The 23,054-nt window shown below is 35.7% G+C and overlaps 1 protein-coding gene across 8 annotated transcripts in view; it reads right to left on the reverse strand.

Annotated features, from left to right (window-relative positions):
• TRDN (triadin) overlaps positions 1 to 23,054 on the reverse strand; it is a 373,155-nt gene that overhangs the window by 315,311 nt on the left and 34,790 nt on the right. For all 8 annotated transcript variants that reach the window (XM_082668827.1, XM_082668826.1, XM_082668823.1 and 5 more), the window contains exon 2: positions 4,493 to 4,702. In XM_082668827.1, coding sequence (XP_082524953.1) covers positions 4,493 to 4,702 — 210 coding nt within the window. The remainder of the gene's footprint in view (positions 1 to 4,492; positions 4,703 to 23,054) is intronic.

Here is a 23,054-nt window from a genome sequence, read left to right on the forward strand (position 1 = left end):
CGAAAGAAAGTAAAGATGATACAAACAGATGGAGAGATATACCATGTTCTTGGATTGGAAGAATCAACATTGTGAAAATGACTATATTACCCAAAGCAATCTACAGATTCAGTGCAATCACTATCAAACTACCAATGGCATTTTTCACAGAACTAAAACAAAAAATTTCACAATTTGTATGGAAACACAAAAGACCCCAAATAGCCAAAGTAATATTGAGAAAGAAAAACAGAGCTGGAGGAATCAGGCTCCCGGATTTCAGAGTATACTATAAAGCTACAGTAATCAAGACAGTATGGTACTAGCACAAAAACAGAAATATAGATCAACGGAATAGAATAGAAAGCCCAGAGCTTAACCCACACACATATGGTCACCTTATCTTTGAAAAAGGAAGCAAGAATATACAATGGAGAAAAGACAGCCTCTTCAATAAGTGGTGCTGAGAAAACTGGACAGCTACATGTAAAAGAATGAAATTAGAACACTCTTTAACACCATACACAAGAATAAAACACAATGGATTAAAGACCTAAATGTAAGGCCAGACACTATAAAACTCTTAGAGGAAAACATAGGTAAAACACTCTATGACATAAATCACAGCAAGATCCTTTTTGACCCACCTCCTAGAGAAATGGAAATAAAACCAAACATAAACAAATGGGACCTAATGAAACTTAAAAGCTTTTGTACAGCAAAGGAAACCATAAACAAGATCAAAAGACAACCCTCCAAGTGGGAGAAAATATTTGCAAATGAATCATCGGACAAAGGATTAATTTCCAAAATATATAAACAGCACATGCAGCTCAATATTAAAAAAACAAACAACCCAATCCAAAAATGGCAGAAGACCTAAACAGACATTTCTCCAAAGAAGATATACAGATTGCCAACAAACACATGAAAGGATGCTCAACATCACTAACCATTAGAGAAATGCAAATCAAAACTACAGTGAGGTATCACCTCACACCGTCAGAATGGTCATCGTCAAAAAATCTACAAACAATAAATGCTGGAGAGGGTGTGGACAAAAGGGAACCCTCTTGCACTGTTGGTGGGAATGTAAATTGATACAGCCACTATGGAGAACAGTATGGATGTTCCTTAAAAAACTAAAAATAGAACTACCATACGACCCAGCAATCCAACTACTGGGCATATACCCTGAGAAAACCATAATTCAAAAAGAGTCATGTATCACAATGTTCATTGCAGCTCTATTTACAATAGCCAGGACATGGAAGCAACCTAAGTGTCCATCAACAGATGAATGGATAAAGAAGATGTGGCACATATATACAATGGAATACTACTCAGCCATAAAAAGAAACGAAATTGAGTTATTTGTAGTGAGGTGGATGGACCTAGAGTCTGTCATACAGAGTGAAGTAAGTCAGAAAGAGAAAAACAAATACCATATGCTAACACACATATATGGAATCTAAAAAAAAACAAAAAGGGTCTGAAGAACCTAGGGGCAGGACAGGAATAAAGACACAGACGTAGAGAATGGCCTTGAAGACACGGGGAGGGGGAAGGGTAAGCTGGGATGAAGTGAGAGCGTGGCGTTGACATATATACACTACCAAATGTAAAACAGATAGCTAGTGGGAAGAAGCTGCATAGCATAGGGAGATCAGCTCGATGCTTTGTGACCACTTAGAAGGGTGGGATAGGGAGGGTGGGAGGGAGACGCAAGAGGGAGGGGATACGGGGATATATGTATGGCTGATTCACTTTATTATAAAGCAGAAACTAATACTCCATTGTAAAGCAATTACAGTCCAATAAAGATGTTTAAAAAATTAATAAATAAATAAAATTTTAAAAATAAAATGTATACAGTACTTGTGATAAACCAGGTTCTGTCCTAAACACTCCAAATATATTCATTTGTATAATTCTCTTAATCTTATTACATATGTACTATTGTATAGATGATGAAACTGAAGCAAAGAGAGACTAAGTGACTTTTCTGATATCACAAGGGCTATAAAGTTGCAAGATCTGGATTTAATAGCAAGGAAATGCAGCACCAGAGTTCACATTCTTAACTACTTTTTTACACTTTCTGCTATACTGGATCAGGGAACGAGGGAAGGATGGTATGAGCAGAGGCAGGGAGGAGTGAGAGTGTATGTTTTCCCAGGCAAAGAAAACAGGTGAGAGCAATAGGAAGTATGGCTGGAAAACGGGGTGCATGAGCGGAATTACAAGATGAAAATAAAGGGCTAAGCCAAGGACTTGAATTTCATGCCAAGGAATTTGTACTTGGCAGAAATACTCAATGAAATTTATGTTTTATGAAGATACCTTGGGGGCAATGTTAAAGGGGAGAGGCCTGGATGAGGCAGACAAGAAGAAACTGCATTAGCCCCCTCAAAAGAGAATCAAGGTCTGAAGTGTAGTAATGGAGACTGTGGTAATAAGAGGAGGGAGCAAATTTATGAGGCATAAGAGGGTTGGCTGGCATACAGTGTGGTAACTGATCAGGTGCCCAGCAGATTTAACAGATGACTTGCAGGTTTCTTTTTGCAGGAAATGGATAGATGGTTAGGTCATTAATAAATATATAGAACTGGAGGAGGAGTCTTCACAAAGACGATGTACTTAGCAAACACTTCTTGAAAGAAGAAGTGAAGTAGTAGTAATACAGAGGTTATTTTTCCCCTATCAAATGAAATGCCAGGAACATAGGCATTATCCATAGTAACTAATTACAATGGTCCAAGGAAGCTCTACTGTGGACTATGTGCCTTACATTTAAGTAATCTAATCTGAAAATTTAATTATAGGTAGCTGCTCATTTTATCAAATAATTAAGAACAAATTCATCAGTAATTTATTTAGTATACTTATTAAAATATTAACTTTACAAATATTAGATTTACACACAATTCTTAAAATACATCTACTGTAAAAATTGAAGAACTATATTATATGACCATATTTGGTTCTAAAATTTGAATGAATAAAATTATAAAAAAGAACAGATGAAAAATATCAGTCAATATAGGCTCAAGGGAAATGAAATTTCCTGGAGTAATGTAAACAACTGTTTTTCACTTAAAATTCTACGTCATATTTTATATTATAGGCATTTCAACTGTATATTCTTTTAAGATTCTGCATTACACAATATACCAAAACTATTGCCTACTTAAAGCAGAGGTTTATGGCTCTGGATAAATAGCCCTTTTGCTTTGGTTGACATCATGAGACTTAGCTCTACCTGTTAGATGATGCTCACTTTAACCCAGCTACCAACGGTACAGGGGGCAGAGTTATCTCAGTCACACCTCCATATCAATAAACCCAAACTATACAGTTTTTTGACTTTGTGTTATTCATACTTGCATTTCTTTTAACATAGCCATTTCCTGGCATATGTAGTAGATACTTGACAATAATTGTTGAATGAGTAAAATACCATAATGGGAAGTAGAGGATCTCTCAGTATATAGAATGCAACTTACAGTATTTATAGTTTCTGAGTTCTACCGATTCCACTCTTACTGAAGAAAGAACAGGTAGGTTGCAGGGTGCACAGGGCAAATATGAACGAGCACATTAAGAAGTTAATAAAATGTTTTTGCTTATGATACAAAGGCATAAGCATAAACTCATTCATCTATTCATTTAATAATTATTGAGCACCTGACCGATTCTTTCTCTCAAGGAACTCACATGCTCAATAGAGCATGTCAGATGTGGAAATAGACAAATATAATTTTAAAAAAACAGAAAGACCTTGAACAAAGAGATGAACAATATACTCAGAGATTGGATAGGCCATAATGAAAATCTAAATTTCCTCACTTGTGATATTCCTATTTCACTCCGAATCTATAAGAACACATGGCTGGCCGTAGTATCGCATTACAAGTAATTCCTCGAAATTCCTTTTAACATTCTTTATTTTTAGGAAATCAAAATAGGATGTTTTAATGGGAGGAGCAAAGAGAATGTCTGGGAAGGAAACTTGGAGCCAGATAGTGGGGGACTTAAAAATACACAATTTTCCATTTGTCCAAAAGTGTTTTATTTGGGTTGGGTTTGGTTTTATATAGCCGAGTGTAAAATCCACAAATTATCCTTTATTAATGATTGATAAAGTCCCTATTCCCAAACCAAATATCCACCAAGCTTTGGAATTGTTATCCTCATGAAACTATAACATTGAGCTTTTGTTCAGCTCTTCAAATCAGGTTTCATTTGAAGTCTATGAGAAGAGGCAAAGATTAGAAAGAAATGTGAAGATGGGAACTAGCCCTTAGTGGCCCTCAAGCATGTTTGTGGGATGCTTTGTTTATTTGCAGGGTGAAGAGAAACAAAGCCAGAGCTGGAGAGAACTCTGTTTCTTTCCATTTAAAAGCCAAACTTCTGCGGTACGGCAGACACTAACACAACATTGCAAAGTAGCTATACTCCAATAAAAATTAATTAAAAAAAAAAAAGAAAAGCCAAACTTCATGGATCTTACCTGAAAAGTTTCTGTAATCCACTAAGTCAAACATAACAATGGCCACAGCTGACCACGTGATGATCAGAGCAATGACCAGAAGCCAGGCTGCTGGGGAGCTGAATGTTGTCACTATATCTTCTGTGACTGTCCTCTTTATCACTTTTCCAGGGGATTTGGGCACAGATCCATTCTTGCTGTCTATCACAGTTGTGGTCGTAGATGCATTTCCTAATCGAACATTGGAAAAGGAGAATTACAATTTGGAATTTCATGTCAAATATTGATGACAAAAACCCCTTCCCCACAAAACACAGACTGTATAGGTATATATAGCTCTTTTATAGCATTTTCTGTGGCAGAATACACCTCTTTAGTGGTAGAGCCAAACTCCCTGCCCGCTACCACATTTCACTTTCTCAGCATTTACCCTCCACCCTGATACACATAGGCCCTCATAATCAGCATTCCTCGCCTCCCAAGTTCCATAAGTACTGCCAGCCAGGCCACAAACTATGTCATAATCTTCAATCATTTTTGCATGTCCCTTACTGCCTCATATACCCAATACCATCAAGGGCAATGGCTTTTTTGGTCAAGTTGCTTTTTAACCTTTTTCTTTTATTTAGGTTCATATGTCAGTTCTAAATACAAGCAAAAATATCCCCTCTGGGAGAGAAACAAAATCAGTGATAAAATAGTTCAAATGGATGAAATTTCTTTTGGATTCTGGTTTAACAGCATAATTGACCCTCTATTAAAGCCATTAATTTTTATTTGTGAAAGGGGCATAGAAGATCTAAGAGATTAATGTTGGAAAATCTTATTATATCCAGAAACTTTTTATTTCTGCTTACAAAAGTCTACACTTTCAGTTCATGACTGAAAATTCAAAAAATATAAAAAATAGCAAAATAAATAAATAGATAATTATTTGGGTTTTTTTATTAAACAATAGATTGACCATCGATAATTATTTGTATTCTCACCATGCAAAAAGAACTGTTGACATATTTTTCTATTTATACCTACTTTTCTGTACAGGCAAGTAAATACATAAATATGTTTTATTTATTTCTGACAAGTCATCAACACACTCTCCGTTAGTTTTTTTTACTAGGCAATATATAATAAACATGATTTCTTGCTGTACATATTCCATAAAATACCACTTAAGTGGCTGCATGGCATGTCATTCCATGGCTACGCATAATTTAGTTGAACAGCTTTCTACCCTGGGACATGGCAGAAGTTTTCTCAGCACATATTAATGATTTTTGTATAAGGAGAATTTCCTAAATATAGAATTTCTGGGCAAATAATATAATCACTTTTATATCTTTTGAGAATATATGTATATATTTGAAAATTAGTTTATTTTTGAAAATAAAAATAATTTGTTTCCTTATCCTTGACAACCCTGGGTACTACCAGTATTCAAAATATGTTCAATCACACAGGAGGAAAATTCTACTTCATTTGCAATTCTTTGATTGCTAGAGATAAGCTTTTTTATATGTTTATTTTTCATTTATATTTCTTATCCTGTGAAGTTTTTTGTTCATTTTTCTATAAACCTCCTTCTGGTGGTTTATAAAGTTTTGTACACATATACATATATACATAATGTATATGTATATATTTTGTATATGTGCATATACATATATGAGTGTGTCTACATGTAAATGTACTTACATGTATGCATGTGTGTATACATATATGCTTATAAATAAACACACACATATAGGATAGTACCACTTTATCTAAACTTATGTTGCACTTTTTTCCTTCAACTGTTTACTTTTTCTTTTTATGACTTTTTTTTTTTTTTTGCAGTACGTCGGCTTCTCACTGTTGTGGCCTCTCCCGTTGCGGAGCACAGGCTCCGGTCGTGCAGGCTCAGCGGCCATGGCTTATGGGCCCAGCCGCTCCGCAGCATGTGGGATCTTCCCGGACCGGGGAACGAACCCGTGTCCCCTGCATCGGCAGGCGGACTCTCAACCACTGCGCCACCAAGGAAGCCCTTTTTATGATATTTTTATGTATAGAGTAAACATTTAAAAATTTTGTAACTCATTTTTCTTCTGTAAAGTTGCTGCCTTTGCATAACTAGAAAGCGTCTCCTCAATGGAGAGCAGGCATATATGACTATATTGACAAGCCTTGACTCATAGAAAGTTATCTCTAGAGGAAACTTAGAGATTATTTGGAACAAATATATCATGTGTCATTTAAGAACAATTGAAGACCAACCAGAAATTACACAGATGTGGAGTAAATAACTGAGTACTAAAGAGAAAAAATACCCCTAACAATCCAAATATTTTTGCCAAAATTACAGCTTAACAATATATTTCATATACTTTAAATATGAGCTACTTTGTCTACAACAATTAAAGAATTACATATCAGGGAAGAGAAAATTTTGATTAATCACATTCTAATATACATAAGTAAATATTTTCAATTTTATCTCTAAATTACATTCCTAATTTTTTTTTAAAAAGCAAATTTTCAAACTTCTTTGACATTAAAAATTAAAAACAAATTTTTCCACTCCCAACCGGAAACTTCTTTGACATTTTTTACAAAATGAATTTCACCTAAATGGAGTTACTCTTAGAATAATCTTCGCCATTATCATCATCACTATCATCGTTACTTTGGCCACTACTTCTACAGGTAGGACTACAACCACTACTATCATGATAAGGAAGGGCTAGAAGTGCAAGATTAACCTTAGAAACAAAGGCTGAGGGACTAACTCCTCGATAAATGCAGACATTTATTTCCACTTAATAGCATATACATTAGGCTAAGACAGTTTCAGGGAACCAAAAAAAGAATGCTATGACTTCCTCCATGTCTTTCCTAATCAATTTATTTATTGTAATACAGGAAAACAGGGACACATACTGTAATTTATTCATATTAATGGATCCTGTTTTGCCCCATTAACAAAATTAAGAGAGATGATTGATAACAAATAAACTTATTTTGTTATTGTACAAATGTTATCAGATATGTAACTGAATTCTTTAAAGTACAAAAATAGTTTGAACCCTCAAACAGATGTGTGCACTGCGTACTTAAAGTATAAATTCAGTTCATAAGACAATTTTTAGTTGTTGACAGAAGAAATTAAAATACCACATGCAAAATTAAGTACTCTAGTTAATAAAGTTTGCTTCATTTCTTTACCCATAAAATGGTACTTTCCTCCCCTATATAGAAATAAAATAAATGACATAAAATTCTAGACTGACTAGGGAAAAGAAAATCAAATGCATTCTAGTGTATATATTAGTAGGTATTAATAATAACCAAACATAACTAATACAACTATTTTTAGATGACAATGGTAAATCTAGGCATGTATTTTTAAGAGTAAAAAGCTGATGAGAAACATCAGTGGTAAAATCATTTAATTAAAATTTTAAAACAACTTTAGGTATAAATTAATAATAGTAACAATGAATCTCCTTTCTTCTCTGAAAATCTATGTGAATACATATCCCAAGCTCTAAAATTCAATTTAGTTGAAATGATACCAAGATGGAAAAATAACTTTAAAAAACAGATTTCAGTTTGTACCTGAGGTGGTGCTCAAAGAAAGAAAAATTAGAAAGAACTCATATCATATCCTCTCACTGAATTTCGTGCCAAATTCCCATCACTTCTAATGGCAGTTCTGAAAATGGATGAATGATAGAAATACTTTGAAATGCGATTCAAGACTCAAGTGGGGCTACAAGTGAATCAAATGATTCGCAGGACAGTAAGTGAATTATAAGTGTGTAGGAGAGGCCCACGTGAAAGCTGATATGTTGCTAAACTCCAGTTTTTTAACTTCTGGAAGGCTTCCTACTATCGCTATATAGAGAACATGGGAAGAATTGCTTTTGCTCTTTAGATTCACTTCAGTGAACTGTGTGTAAGAGAGTATTTCTGCAGACAATAACATACACACCTGCTTGGTATCTTGAAACTGAATAAATAAACTTACTGAGATTTGATACAAAATTAGTTGAATTCTGGTCCCATTTTTAAAAGAAAAATTTTTATGGGATAAGAATTTCTACATTTTTTCCCTTTTTTATCAGGAAATTGAGAGAGTATATAAATTCAGGAAGTAATGCAAGTTCAGAGTTAAAATATGACTTTTAATTTTTTAAAGAACTGATTTTAATATAAATTCTAAATTTTATTTCACCTTACAGTCCTGCCAAAACAATTATGGTACAATATTTTAAACAAATAAAAATGACAAAGTTAACACTAAACAATTTTTAAATCTTTTCTATTTTTTTTTTCATCCTCACATCCTCAAAAATTCCACTTAAGAATTAATCAAGATTCCAAGGTGATGAAAACATTCTGAGTACCCAACAGCAAAACCATAAGCAATTTGAAAGTAACCTGAAGGTTACCCTGCTTAAGGAAAATTATGTGTTGCCTTTGTTATGGAAACACACTAGGTTGTAACTTTCAATTTCCATTCAGATTTACTTATAGAAGCCACACAGTGCCAAGAAGAATAAAATTGAGGGGAAATAAATTGCCTTCTCTGACAGCTGGTCAAGATATATGTAAAGAATAGAGTGTGTAATCTGAGATTATTTAATGTTTGAGAAGCACTTTGGAGATGAAAACAGCTAGTTATTGATATGGTGGAAAAATGAGAGGTAAATATTACCGAGAAATTTGATATGGGTGATGTTTATTTTTTATAAATTTATTTATTCATTTATTTAATTTTTGGCTGCATTGGGTCTTTGCTGCTGCACACAGGCCCTCTCTAGGTGCAGTGAGCGGGGGCCATTCCTCATTGCGGGGCGCAGGCTTCTCATTGTGGTGGCTTCTCTTGTTGCAGAGCACAGGCTCCAGGCACGTGGGCTTCAGTAGTTGTGGCACACGGGCTTCAGTAGTTGTGGCTCACGGGCTCTAGAGCGCAGGCTCAGTAGTTGTGGTGCACGGGCTTAGTTGCTCCACGGCATGTGGGATCTTCCGGGACCAGGGCTCGAACCCGTGTCCCCTGCATTGGCAGGCGGATTCCCAACCACTGCGCCACCAGGGAAGCCCTGGGTGATGTTTCTTGAAAGTTGGTGTCTCACAACTGGAGCAGAGCAGCGAGGATATGTGACAGTACTTTCCATGCCTACTTTTTCATTCCATTCGTTTTGATTTCATACAAATTATTTTGATTGCCAGGTAGCCAGAATCAGCTTCAAAAGAAGTGGGGATCTGCACTGCTATATTTAACATGGATAACCAACAAAGACATACTGTAGAGCACAGGGAACTCTGTTTAATGTTATGTGGCAGCCTGGATGAGAGGGGAGTTTGGGGGAGAATGGATACCTGCATATGTATGGTTGCAGGTATGTATAGGTACCATATGTATGGTTGAGTCGCTTTGCTGTGCAGCTGAAACTATCACAACGTTGTTAATCGGCTATACTCCAATATAAAATAAAAAGTTAAAAACAAATAGTTCAAAACAAAAAAGAAGTGGGGATCTGGCTGAAGGGCCAAGAGACTCTGCTCCATAAAGTAAAATTACGGCTGCTTATGTAGTAGCTCCAAAGACCACAGCCAGGTTATGCATTGGAGAATAAATCATAAGTCTCCTGAAAGAATTCACTTAACCTCATCATGCCTTATTAATCAGATGAGGAAAGTGCCATGCCCACTTGCCCATTATTATTCCTATGGGAATAATACAATACAGGCTCTTCTAGGATGCTCAAGGAAGACACCTATATTCTAGAATGGTATAAATAAAATATTGCATATTCATTTCATAAAAGCATTAATTTGAATTTCACAGTTAACTGTGCGATGTGGTTTGTAGAATACTCTAACACTAAATTTTTTCTTCAAAAATTAGAGAGCAAAGGAGAGCAGGGCAGTATATACTATCAGTGAAAAAAAAAGTTATTTCAAAATTATATTAAGAATGTAATTCCCAGTCACAAGAATGACCTTTGCTATATTTTTAAGTGTTCCAGAAAACATGCATATAAGTAAGAATTTTGGAGAAACTCTACTGAAAAGATCTTTAAGCAAATAAAGTTGAAAAGTGAAGAATCCATCTTTTAAATTGCATATTTTATTAATCCTAGTGTTTGAAGAATGTCTGTGTATCAATAGCAAAAACAAACTTATAGTTACCAAAGGGGAAACGTGGCAGGGCGGGATGAATCAGAAGCTTGGGATGAACACACACACACTACTATATTTAAGATAGATAGTGAGAAGATAGCACAGCTGTTACAATAGCTGTTTGCTTAGATTGCCAACACCATTTTTATCAGATAAATTATAGGTAGCAAGTTATAAGATTATCAGTGAGGAATGAAATTTTCTTTATACAGTTTTTTATCTCAGCCACTAAAATATTTTTATTTTACAGGAAAGACATGAACCTATTGATATGATGCAATCCTTACTTGTAGTGAACTATGCAGAATAAACAGGTAATAGGATGCTTCTGCTACATTTTAGGATCACATACTCTTTTGCCATTGCTGTATTTCCCCTGACAGATGTGATGAATCCATGCTGGCAAAACAGTAGTTTACAGACTTAAAAAAATTAGTTTCATTTTGAGAATTTTTCAAGTGCTCTTTTCTTGTTGTACGAGAAAACCTAAACGACTAAACTTGATTTTAGGAAGTCAACCTCTGTAAGGACAAATAAACTTTATGAAAATAAATGATAAAAAAAAGATAGCTAACCAACAAGGATCTACTGTATAGCACAGGGAAATCTACTCAATATTATGTGATAACCTATATGAGAAAAGAATCTAAAAAGATGATATATGTATATGTATAACTGAATCACTTTGCTGTACACCTGAAACTAACACAACATTGTAAATCAACTACACTACAATAAAGAAAAAGAATGTCTATGTATCATATACATAGAAATCTGTGACAACTAAATTATGCTTTTATAGTATAAACTGAATGAAAATAGATTTTGAGAGGCAAGTTAAATCATGACAACTCACAAAAACAATCTTTATCAAAATAATCCTAGACATTCTAATTGATATGTATCTAATATTGGTAAACCATAGGAAGTAACCTAGAGAAATTTTTAGAAGAATCCAGATTCTAAGCACTTAAAGAAAAGCTATTCACTCTCTTTCAAGGTAAAAATTGCTTTTGTCTTAAACCGGAAACGGACCCCCTGCCAATTTCAATCATGAAAGCCCTAAACTGCCATCTCTTTCCCCAGATTTAGGGTATGTGATTATTGTAATATTTCAGAGGATGATTTGGCCACCTAATCTACCTGCAAAGATGAAGAGATATACACCTATATTTTGCGTTATCTAGCACTCCTTGCTACCCACTCGCTCCCTCTACCCTTCCAGGAAGTGAATTTCTTTTTCCAGTAGTGGGATAGAAAGTGAACACTCCCCTAACCCCCAACCATAGGGATGGGTCTTTAAGACAAGCCTGACCACTTAGAACATTCCCTCTTGCCTAAGACTGTGAAGGGATGGGGCAATCAGAGTCCTCCTCAGTTTTCTAGGAACTACTGGAGTTATACTCTCTTTCTGCTTGGTTTACCAAGCTGGTGGGGTCTACCAGTAGCCCTCTAGCCCACCAGTTGAAGAATCTGCTGCAAGATAGAAAGAGGTAGAGTCCAGATACCACTGTGTGGGTTCACGGAGCCAGCTGTGTTTACAGTCAGATTTATCTCTGGACTTCCAGTTATATGAGAATATAAAAACTCCTTTAATTTGGTTGTGTTTGCATTACCAGCCATCAGAAGTTCTGACTGATGCTCTTGCTTCTGCTAGGAATGTAAATAATTATTTTCCTTCATCTCTGTCATGAGGGGTGATCAGTCAGAATGATCTAAATATCCAGATTCCTTTTTATAAAAAAAATTATTTTCATTTTTGAAAGAAAATCTCAGATCTCACTCTTATTTTTTGAGTGGCTGTGTTGTCTTGGTCGTAAACGAAATGAGTTTTTTTGGGGGTTTTCAAGGTCAGATTCTAATATTGAAGTACTCCTTCTAGGAAGAGCTCACTTGTGTTCTGGTTGAGTGAGAGGCAGGATATCTCCCTCCCTGGGCAGTGGGCCCTCGCTGTGACCTGCTAGCCACTTCCCAGTACTCCTTACTGCCAAGTAATAGATGTCTCTTCTTGTATTAGTTCCGGTAAGCCTAGGTTTCCCCTACCTTTTGAACTTTTCATTTTCAACTTAGCAGTTACTCCCCATTCAGGATAATTGTTTTCCTACAAATAGTAATCTGAATTTAAAGGTGAAAAGCAATGGTAAGTGCATAACTAGAATTCACTTTCTGAAACAATATGTATTGAACTCTTAACACATTACAGGTAAAATACATTGGGTTTTACTAATCTAACTTGGGCAAGGATTTCTGATGAATTCCTTTTTTTTCTTTAAAAAAAAAATGGTCTTACTGAAACTCCACTTTTAAAAGCCAACTTTTCTTTCAAGAATTGCCTCAAATGCCTCACTTCTTTTGAAGTGAACACTACTGTTCTTCCCTATGATTCTATAACATTTTTTGATTAATACAATGATATGGGTGAAATTATCCCAACTCTTGTATAGTTCTTTGGTTTTCAACAAAGCCCCAGGTTGGAAGCAAGTCATTTACCCTTTCATAGAACTTAGCACAGCACTTTTTTATACAGCGAGGCCCCAACAAACACTTATTAAATGTGAAAAACTTCATAAGTTTTGCTAAGGGAATCAGCTAAAGAAAGTGTCATGTTAAATAACATCTATTTCTACATATAGAAGGATGTGTGGTAGGCAGTGATTTCTATCCAGAAAAATAAATACAAATGAAAAAATATTTTTATGACATGATAAAATGTTGAATTGAGATGTACGTTTACTGATAGAAGTAAAAGCATATCTGTTCAGAAATTTTGCCATTTGCAGCAACATGGATGGACTTGGAGGGCATTATGCTAAGTGAAATAGTCAGACAGAGAAAGATAAATACTGTATGATATAACTTATATGTGGAATCTAAAAAATACAACAAACTAGTGAATATAGCATAAAAGAAGAAGACTTGCAGATATAGACAAGAAACTAGTCGTCATCAGTGGGAAGAAGGGGGAGAGGGGCAATGTAGGGATAGGGGAGTGGAAGGCACAGACTATTGGGTGTAAGATAGGCTCAAGGTTGTTTTGTTCAACACAGGGAATACAGCAATATTTTGTAATAACTATAAATGGAGTATAATCTTTAAAAATTGTATAAAAATTAAAGTTAAAAAACACATCTGTTCAGGTACATCTCATAAGAAGTGGGAAGTTTAGCTGGTCAACAAAATTAAGTCTTCCACAGAGGACAAAAGACTAGTGGGGCACAGAAAAAGATGTGCAATCTCTTTGACTAAAAAAAGCATGTATCTACTAAATAATGTCAATAATTAAGCAGAGACGTTCCTTTCTAATGAGGCAATTAAAACTAGCATCTTGAACATTATTAAGGTTGATAAATCTCCAAAAGATGCAACAACCGGGAGAGGTTTCTACAACCAGATTAGGCAGAATAAATGTGCAGATGAATAAAAATGCTGAGGATCAATTTACACGTGACGGTGCATTTTCTTAGTCAGCTGGGGCTGCCGTCAAAAAATACCACAGACCACAGATGGGGTGTCTTAAACAACAGAAATTTATTTTCTCACAGTTTTGGAGGCTGGAAGTCTTAGGGTGCCAGCATGGTCAGATTCTAGTGAGGACTCTCTTCCTGACTTGCAGATGGCTGTCTTCTCACTGTGTCCTCACATGGCAGAGAGAGCACAGTAAGCTCTCTACTGTCTCGTGGTATAAGGGAACTAATTCTATAAGGAGGGCTCTACCCCCATGACCTAACCTAAACCTAATTACCTCCCAAAGACCTCATCTCCAAATACCATCACACTGAGGAACAGGGCTTTGACATGTGACTTTGGGGGGGGGAACACAATTCAGTCCGTAGCATGCATGTTTCCATCTGATTATTTAAAAACTACTCAAAAGAATATTAATATATTTAAGCGTAATAACCATAGTTATTTTAATAGAGCTATATCTTTCATACTAAATTAAAGGAAATCATGGCCATGGAGCCGTACTACCAGTACATGCCCAAGTAGCCCAAATCAAAATGTCAGTGTGTACTACACATAGTGGGATAGTTTAGGGATGGAAATTAATTAACAAGACCCATGATGTGACTTTTTTTATGACAATGGTTTTGACATATTCAATCAGATTCATTTTAGGAAAATAATCCATCCTGACGTCATGAACCCAGAAAGTCTCATGCAAGAAGATAAATCATTTTAGGGCCTGATTTTCTGAGTTTGAAGTTTGGGTATGGAATTGACAGAAAATCTCCCAAATTCTGTGGATTCAGTTTTAGGCAAAGAAAAGTTAGACACTGGTTCCTAGCAAATATGATTTGAACAGGACAGACATAAGATCCATGAACTATATTCAGTTCTTTTGAGAAATTAACTTTCTAGTATTTTACATTTGGGTTGACACATTTTCTTCCTGCGCTAAATATACATAATTGAAATGCTTTTACCTAGCCCCAGCAGTCTTCCTGCTAAATTGCCCCATTGTCATTGAATTACAAACCCAGTGAAATAGAAAAGGACTGAGTAATGACCTGCTATTTCAATTTGGAAAAAAATTCTAAATTCAATGCTTCAAAATCATTAGCTTTCCATGATTTGTTGGCTCTAATGTGTGTTTTTTTGTTTGTTTTGTTTTTTTGTTTGTTTTTTTGCGGTACGGGGGCCTCTCACTGCTGTGGCCTCTCCTGTTGCGGAGCACAGGCTCCGGACGCGCAGGCTCAGCGGCCATGGCTCACGGGCCCAGCCGCTCCCGCGGCACGTGGGATCTTCCCAGACCGGGGCACGAACCCGTGTCCCCTGCATCAGGCGGACTCTCAACCACTGCGCCACCAGGGAAGCCCTAATGTGTGTTTTTTACTTTCTTTTCCTTACAGACATTTTCATGGAAATTAACTCTTCCTTGAGAATTAATCATCTGCTGCTTTTACCCCACAAGGAGTAGTAATCCTGTCATTCTGGTGTCATAGTAGCTTCTACTTTATTTCCATTAAGAGAGTGTGACAGTCTCCCCAAACCAAAAAGAGCACACTGCATATTCATACTCTTTTCATATAAATGTACTCGGTAATAATAATAAGGACTTCATGTATTGTTTCTGCTTAAAACTATAGTCATATAAAATGATTGGTTTCTCATGTTGTATCAGCTACTTTCTGGAAATTTAAGGAAACACAAGAACTAAGACCTAAATTTCTTTCAAGTTTACTTCTCTGGGTGAGTTTTTAGGCATTTGTTTCATGAATCAACCTGCTTTATTTTTGATATACTTAAATATAAATAAAACTAGATTTGTGCTTTCTAGTTATAAGGAAATTTGTATCCATTGGATGGAAAAGTAGTGATAATTCAGTAATATTTTCATAATATTCAGTAATATTTTCATATGTACATGTATATGAACAAGGATATTTTAGAGTATATAACCATTAAGTAGGGACATAACTGATTTCATTGAGTACCCCAGGGGTTTTTAAAATAAAACTTATAATGAAATACCTTTATTTTCATTAGTAATATAAATTGACACTTTCTATAGTCACTCCAGAATTAATGCTATTGCCATAATTGGATTAAAAGCAGACACATAGTTTTTTTTTTTTTTTTTTTTTTTTTTGCGGTACGCGGGCCTCTCACTGCTGTGGCCTCTCCCGTTGAGGAGCGCAGGTTCCGGACCCGCAGGCTCAGCGGCCATGGCTCATGGGCCCAGCCGCTCCACAGCATGTGGGATCTTCCCAGACCGGGGCATGAACCTGCGTCCCCTGCATCGGCAGGCAGACTCTCAACCACTGCGCCACCAGGGAAGCCCAGACACATAGATTTTTAAAAAAATTTTATTGCAGTATAGTTGATTTAAAATGTTAGTTTCTGCTGTACAGCAAAGTGAATCAGTTATATATATACATATATCCACTCTTTTTTAAGATTCTTTCCCATATAGGTCATTACAGAGTATTGAGAAGTGTTCCCTGTGCTATACAGTAGGTCCTTATTAGTTATCTATTTTATATATAGTAGTGTGTATGTGTCATTCCCAATCTCCCAACTTATCCCTCCCTCCCTGCCCTTCCCCCCCGTAACCATAAGTTTGTTCTCTACATCTGTGACTCTATTTCTGTTTTGTAAATAAGTTCATTTGTACCATTTTTTAGATATAAGTGATATCATATGATATTTGTCTTTCTCTGACTTACTTCACTCATTATGACAATCTCTAGGTCCATCCATGTTGCTGCAAATGACATTATTTTGTTCTTTTTTTATAGCTGAGTAATATTCCATTATATATATGTACCACATCTTCTTTATCCATTCTTCTGTCTAGAATTTTTAAATATCTAATAAAGTAAAATATTTAAGAATTTTTGTGAGAAAAAATGTATGCTTAGAATTGGAGACCATTATAATAGGATATTACTACATTTTGTTTAACTTGAACCCAAATCTTCATTAAGCTATTTGAAAGGTTTAGACAGATCAGAATAATCTAGCTCAAACCCTCATCTTTCTGAACAAAGTCTGTATATCTCATGAAGAAAATACACATATTGCATGAAGAAAATGCAGCCTGAAAATTTAGAGAGAGAAGATTTGCTGTGTGGTTTTTTTTTTTTAAATCATCTAATCTATAGGGGGAAAAAAGCAGCTTCCTGTGCCTTTCAAAAGACTTCCAAATGAGCTTGAAGCTCTTTTATGTATTTCTGAAAAGAACATTAAGGTATCCATGCCCATATTTCAAAAATGCAAGCAATTAGGTAAACACAAATAATACTTTATACAAATCTTTCTTCTAAGGAGCACATAGGGTTTTTGAAACAGCTGATAAAGCTGCACACATGACATGAAAGGAAACTGAAACAGAGGCGTTAAAGAGAACCAGTTTTCTGAAGTCTACTCATTATTGGAGTTTTCAAAGTATTATGTATTGCTTAGTCCCTAACATCTTCATCCTCTGAATTGTTTGTCCAAATAGACCTAAAATTGATCTTAAATTGTATGTGAAGAAGGTGCCACTCATTGGCAACTAATTTCTCTGGGAAATTAAAGTTCTGATACAAAACAATTTGAAAAAGCAAACAGATAAACAAAATGATGAATGGTTGAACTTTTTCCTTCTAGCCCCTTCACACCCATCAACATTTCAGTTTTTATTGAGCAGAAGAGCAGTCACTTTGTCGAGTATTCTGGAGATAAAATTATATCCTCAGTACCTCAAGGAGTAAGAAATAAATGGAAAATTAGGTCACTGTCCTCTAAGAACCTACTTGGTATTTACTGTCAGGTGCACTTGACTTTGGTTTTGGTGTTAAGCACTAGGAGAGTGGAGCCACTTCCCTCAGAGTCAATCCAGGGTCAACTCTAGGTGTTGGAACTGTCAGTATTACATGGAACAGTGAAATTCCCTAACCTATCATTTGAAAAGCTTATCCAAATAGGATTTTACTATTGACAGACACATATTTCTGACCTTAGATCACCCAGAGCAGTTATTTCGGTGGAGTGAGCATTTTTATAGGCTTTATTTGACTAAGCTTATTCAAGCATTACAGCTGCATTAGTATTACCAAGTCATAGCGAATTTGGTAAAATAAGCTTTATAAAATTGTGTTTGCCCTATAGCATGCGTTTTTAGAAACTACTAAGCAGCTTTCCCTTGAGTAACATAGCTCTACAGTTATGCTCTACAAGATGCTTGCCATCCAATGTCTCCCTCCGTTGTAGAAGAGAAGAGAGGTGAGAAACAATTTAGGGATCATTTTTCTTGCATAAAAAACTCACTTTCCTCTTTAATTTTATAACAAAAAGCATTAAATATTCAAATATGAATATTAAACCCTTTGATTCAGTATTAAAGGAGGTTCTTCAAAGATGGCATCAATTCTATTCTGCATCTTACTTCTGAGGAAGTGTGCCTCCTAAAAAGACTCCACAGATTGTAAAAAGAATCAGATCACAAAAAAATTTGCTAAGGCAATTTTCAGGAGAAAATCATAATGGTTAATACCCTAGTCCTAAAACTGATCATAATTATGTTGCTTTAGGCATATATAGCATCTCTGCTCCAGGGAAATTAAAGACATTCTAGATCAAAATAAGTCTAGAATAATAAAGATAAAATTAAAGACACTCACACAAGCCAGATTTTCTGGATATACATATGTATGTGTGTGTATATATATATATATATAATTTTATTTATATATAAAATTTCCTGTGGAAAACTCAGTCATTTCAGAAGCCACAGTGACTCAAAAAGAGCACTTATGTTCCAAAGTTCCAAAGGTCACTGTGAAATTGTTCAAGTGATGGCTTCTGGTAGTAATGTTCTTGATTGTTTTTCTTCTGTTATAGAAATGTTAGATTAAAAAATATGTGTATGTGTATGTATTTTGAAATTTGTATGCACAACTAAGCATGCACACACACATACACACACACACAAATATGGTAGGTTAGGCAAGCATATGCCATCTACATATTTTAATGAAATGATAGACCATCAAAACCCAAAGTAACTGCAATTAGGTCAGATACTTAATTACTTGTCCAAATTATTCATTTTTCACTAACTTGAAATATTAGATCCTTTTAATCAGATATTTAACTGTTAAATAATTCTATCCTCTATGCCTTAATCCATAAACTATAATGTAAATAAAGACTACACATTTTATTTTTTGCCAAAAGAATCAACATGTATGAATGTTACGCTTTCAGAGAAAACTTTCTTGTAGATTATGGGCTTTGTATGATTTAATTATAACATGTCATAAAAAACTTAATGATTGCTAAATTAAAATATTTACAGTAAAAATGTTTCTTCAAAGAATAACCCCTTCCTTCACCAATCCCAGAAAAAGAAAACATTCGCTCCAATAATTTAAAAATGCCGGAAGCATAAATGCAATTAAGCAGAATAAAATCCTGGCTGTAATATTTGCTGATTGATCCTAAGAAAATTTACTCAACAAAATCTACCACCCTCAGTACCCACAATGTGGGGAATCCTTTCAGGTTAATAAACAGCTTAAAAGTCATACAGTGAAAGGTCAAAAAATAGATTTGAACCTTTTTTAGTATTATTTAGATAACATATCTTTAGTATTAAAAAAAAAAAGCTTTTCAATTTATCACTCAATCGTGAAGAATTCTCAGTTGCCAAATGATCAGATCCCATTCTCTAACAAGAAGGCCTAAAAATTGCAAAACCCAAAACAAACAAACAAGAAAAATAAGTCTAGAATATGATCCCAGCCCAGAATATGCCTATGTAATACAGAAAGTGTTAAGGTACAGTCTGTGAGAACCACCATTCCTTATTTATAAAAATGACAATTTTTGAACCCATAGACTCCATAGTACTACCAAAATGTTTATAGCAAAATAGCAACATTTCCTGGTGTCCTACAAATTGTTTCTCATGAAATTGAAAATAATCTATAAAGTTTCTCTTAATTATGTAAAGCAGAACATTTTAATGAAATCACTTATTAATTTATTCAGTTGTTCATTTGTACTTCTCACAGACCTTATGAATAAAAGTCTTTTTTAATACTCATTATTCTGGTGCCTCTTATGAAATAGTATTTTATTATTTTTCATATGGCCCTTTCTATAGTCACATAATCCTCAGATTCTATGACCTGTAAAGCAAGCCATTAGTGAATGGGACAAAATCAATTTGCCCTGCAATGGATAGTGATGAAAGACTGAATAGCTGCTAAGGAGACTTTCCATAAATAGATTTGCAAACCTAAATGAGAAATTAAAAAGCATTTAAGTATTCTTTTTGTCTTTTTTTTTTTAAATTTTTTTTCTTTTTGTCTTTTTTTAAAGATGGTGTTTGTTCTTCTGAAAGGAGAGAGTAATCAGAAAAGGACTTGTCAGATTATTATCTTTTTAAAGACATAAAGAATATACCACAGGTCAATAGCAAAAGGTTGGGGATGGAGCATGAACTGGGCACTGGAGCAGAGGTGACTGAGGGACCTCTTGGGTGTCACTCCACCTGTCTACAAGGCAGTCAGTCTCTGCAAATGTAAATCAGGGACCGCCCTTCCCTTCCTACAATGAACAAGACCAGCTGAGAGTGAAAAAGTGATACTCTTAACTGTAGTGCTCAGTAAGTGCCATGAAGGAAATGTGACCTATAGCGTAGTCCTAAGTGGAATAAAAGGGCTTTTATGCAGGTGACACAAAACCAACAGATCATATCACTGTCACCTCTACCTTTGAGGCTCTGTTATCTACCCTAACCCTAATAATGACAAAAAGCATGAGTACAAAGAATCGCACACACCAAGTCTCAGGCAACTCTGTCTCCCATCACTCATCCCTTCAATTTATATACTATGGCCAACCCAAAATTTCTGTGATTCCTGGGACACACTGTGTCTGTTCTTTCCTCTGTGAATGTGAGTAGTCTGCAGCCTAAGACAGAAATGACTTTATCCAGTTGTCCACCTTACCCCCTACTCCCTCTGCAGGACTCAATTTTATTGGAACACAACCACACCCATTTGTTTGTGTGTTGTCTTTTGTCTATTTCTATGATTTCCTGCTAAGGTAGCAGAGTGGAGTAGTTGTACCCTAGACCATTTGGCCCACCAAATCTAAAATATTTATTATCTGGCCCTTTATGGAAAAAGTTCGCCAATCCCCTCTCTTTGACGAGGGTAACTGACAAAGTAAGAACTTAAAAATATATGTTAAGTGGTTTTAAAATCAGGAAGCAATTTAAGCTAGCATTTAAAAAATACTAATCAGGCATAGGGGAGGCATATGACATAGTGACATAAAAGTAGGGTGTAGATGGAACAGTGCTGGCTTTGAATCCTGGCTTTGGTCTTTACTGGCAACTGTACTTTAGTGTTCACCTATAAAACCAAAATCATTAAAACTACCTCACAGGATTGTCATGAAGAATGGAGTTTTTAGCACAGTGTTAGGCACAATAGCTTACTCTTTTACCTCTATAACTAACCTTCCTTACTTTAATGTATTGTTGATAATAGTGATAAATATGTTTCCATAAAAATATGGCTTCTTAAAATGTCTCTTAGGAGGAAAATTACTTCAGCTCCATCACTCTTTTAGCTCTGTACATGGCATTCTGAAGTACTGAGATTAAACCGCTTTTTCATGTATATGGTAATTGGGGTTATATAACTGAGAATGTAAGCCCTGGAGGCTTAGAGGTTCATTTCTTTGAAGAGACTTTGCATTGCAAAGTATACAACTGATGTTCAACTCATTCATAGCTACCATTATAATAAAGCCAAGAGATGTAAACAATTCAGAAAAGTATTTCTCCAATGAATGTTCAGAATGCATAATGGATAAAATCATGCATTTTCATTCATATGAAAACCCCATAATGTTCTTAATGCATTCACCACCAATTACAAAAAGCACAGTATTGCAGTTTTTGTTTACCTCTGCCATAATTTGGTGCTATTCTTTATTCTAAACAGGCATTAGGTCCCAAAGGATTTTTTCATAAGGTGGTTATTTGGAGCACAAATGTGTTTCCCCATTTTAATTAAAGAATATTATGAAGGTTGGTTATGGTCTCAGTATGCCAATCAAAACCTTTTTAATATTATGCAGCTGAACTGTTGTACAAATAAAACTGTAGACATCCTCATGCTTTTTAACGTGTTTGTATATTACCTACATGAGGGTCTAGTCAGTTTAAGCCTCAGATCTTTCAGAAAGCCTTAGATATCAACTTCCAGGGTGACTTAAATGTCCCTCCTGGATGCTTTCAGATCACCCTCTTTGTACATTTATCTAAGACCTACCTATGTTATATTGCAGTTGCCTGTTTATGTTTCTGAGTCTCCAACTAGAATGTAAGCTCCTTGAAGCTTCTCATATTCATTTGTCTACTTCTAGTGCCCAGAGCAATGACCAGCCCTGGGTAAGTATTAGTGAACTGATGTGCCGACCTGAATATCAAACGCCTCATGGTGTTTTTTACGTTGGAGATGCTCCAAACTCGTGTGCTGTGTGAGAGAATGAACCCCTCTGTGCCCTTTGTGTTCTCAGGCCCAGGCCATTGCTCCCAGGGCACATTTTGCATCTGCTCCTTTATCACCAGATTATCACAGCGTCTGAAGCCTTGTTGCCACGTCAAGAAACAATGCCTTCCCTTCCCCCTGAACCCACAAGGGGTCTGCAGGATGAACACAGATGAACCTCCGCCACTGCCTGCAGCTCTCCAGGAGGAGGGACCCCAGAACAGTGGAGTGCTTTACTGGAAAGGGCACCAGTGGGGGTGAGGAGGGGGACAGGGAAGGGATTTAGGATCAGACAAAGTGGGCCAACAATGGGTCAACAATGGAGTGAATGGGTGGAGAGTCCTAGCAGTGGGGGCTAAGGAGAGGGCAAGGAGGCTTTGTTATGGGAAAATGAGGGAGGGGTGGAAACAAAGATTGGG

Source organism: Grampus griseus, assembly GCF_964374135.1.
Source record: "Grampus griseus genome assembly, chromosome: 13".
In the NCBI taxonomy this organism is placed as follows: domain Eukaryota; kingdom Metazoa; phylum Chordata; class Mammalia; order Artiodactyla; family Delphinidae; genus Grampus; species Grampus griseus.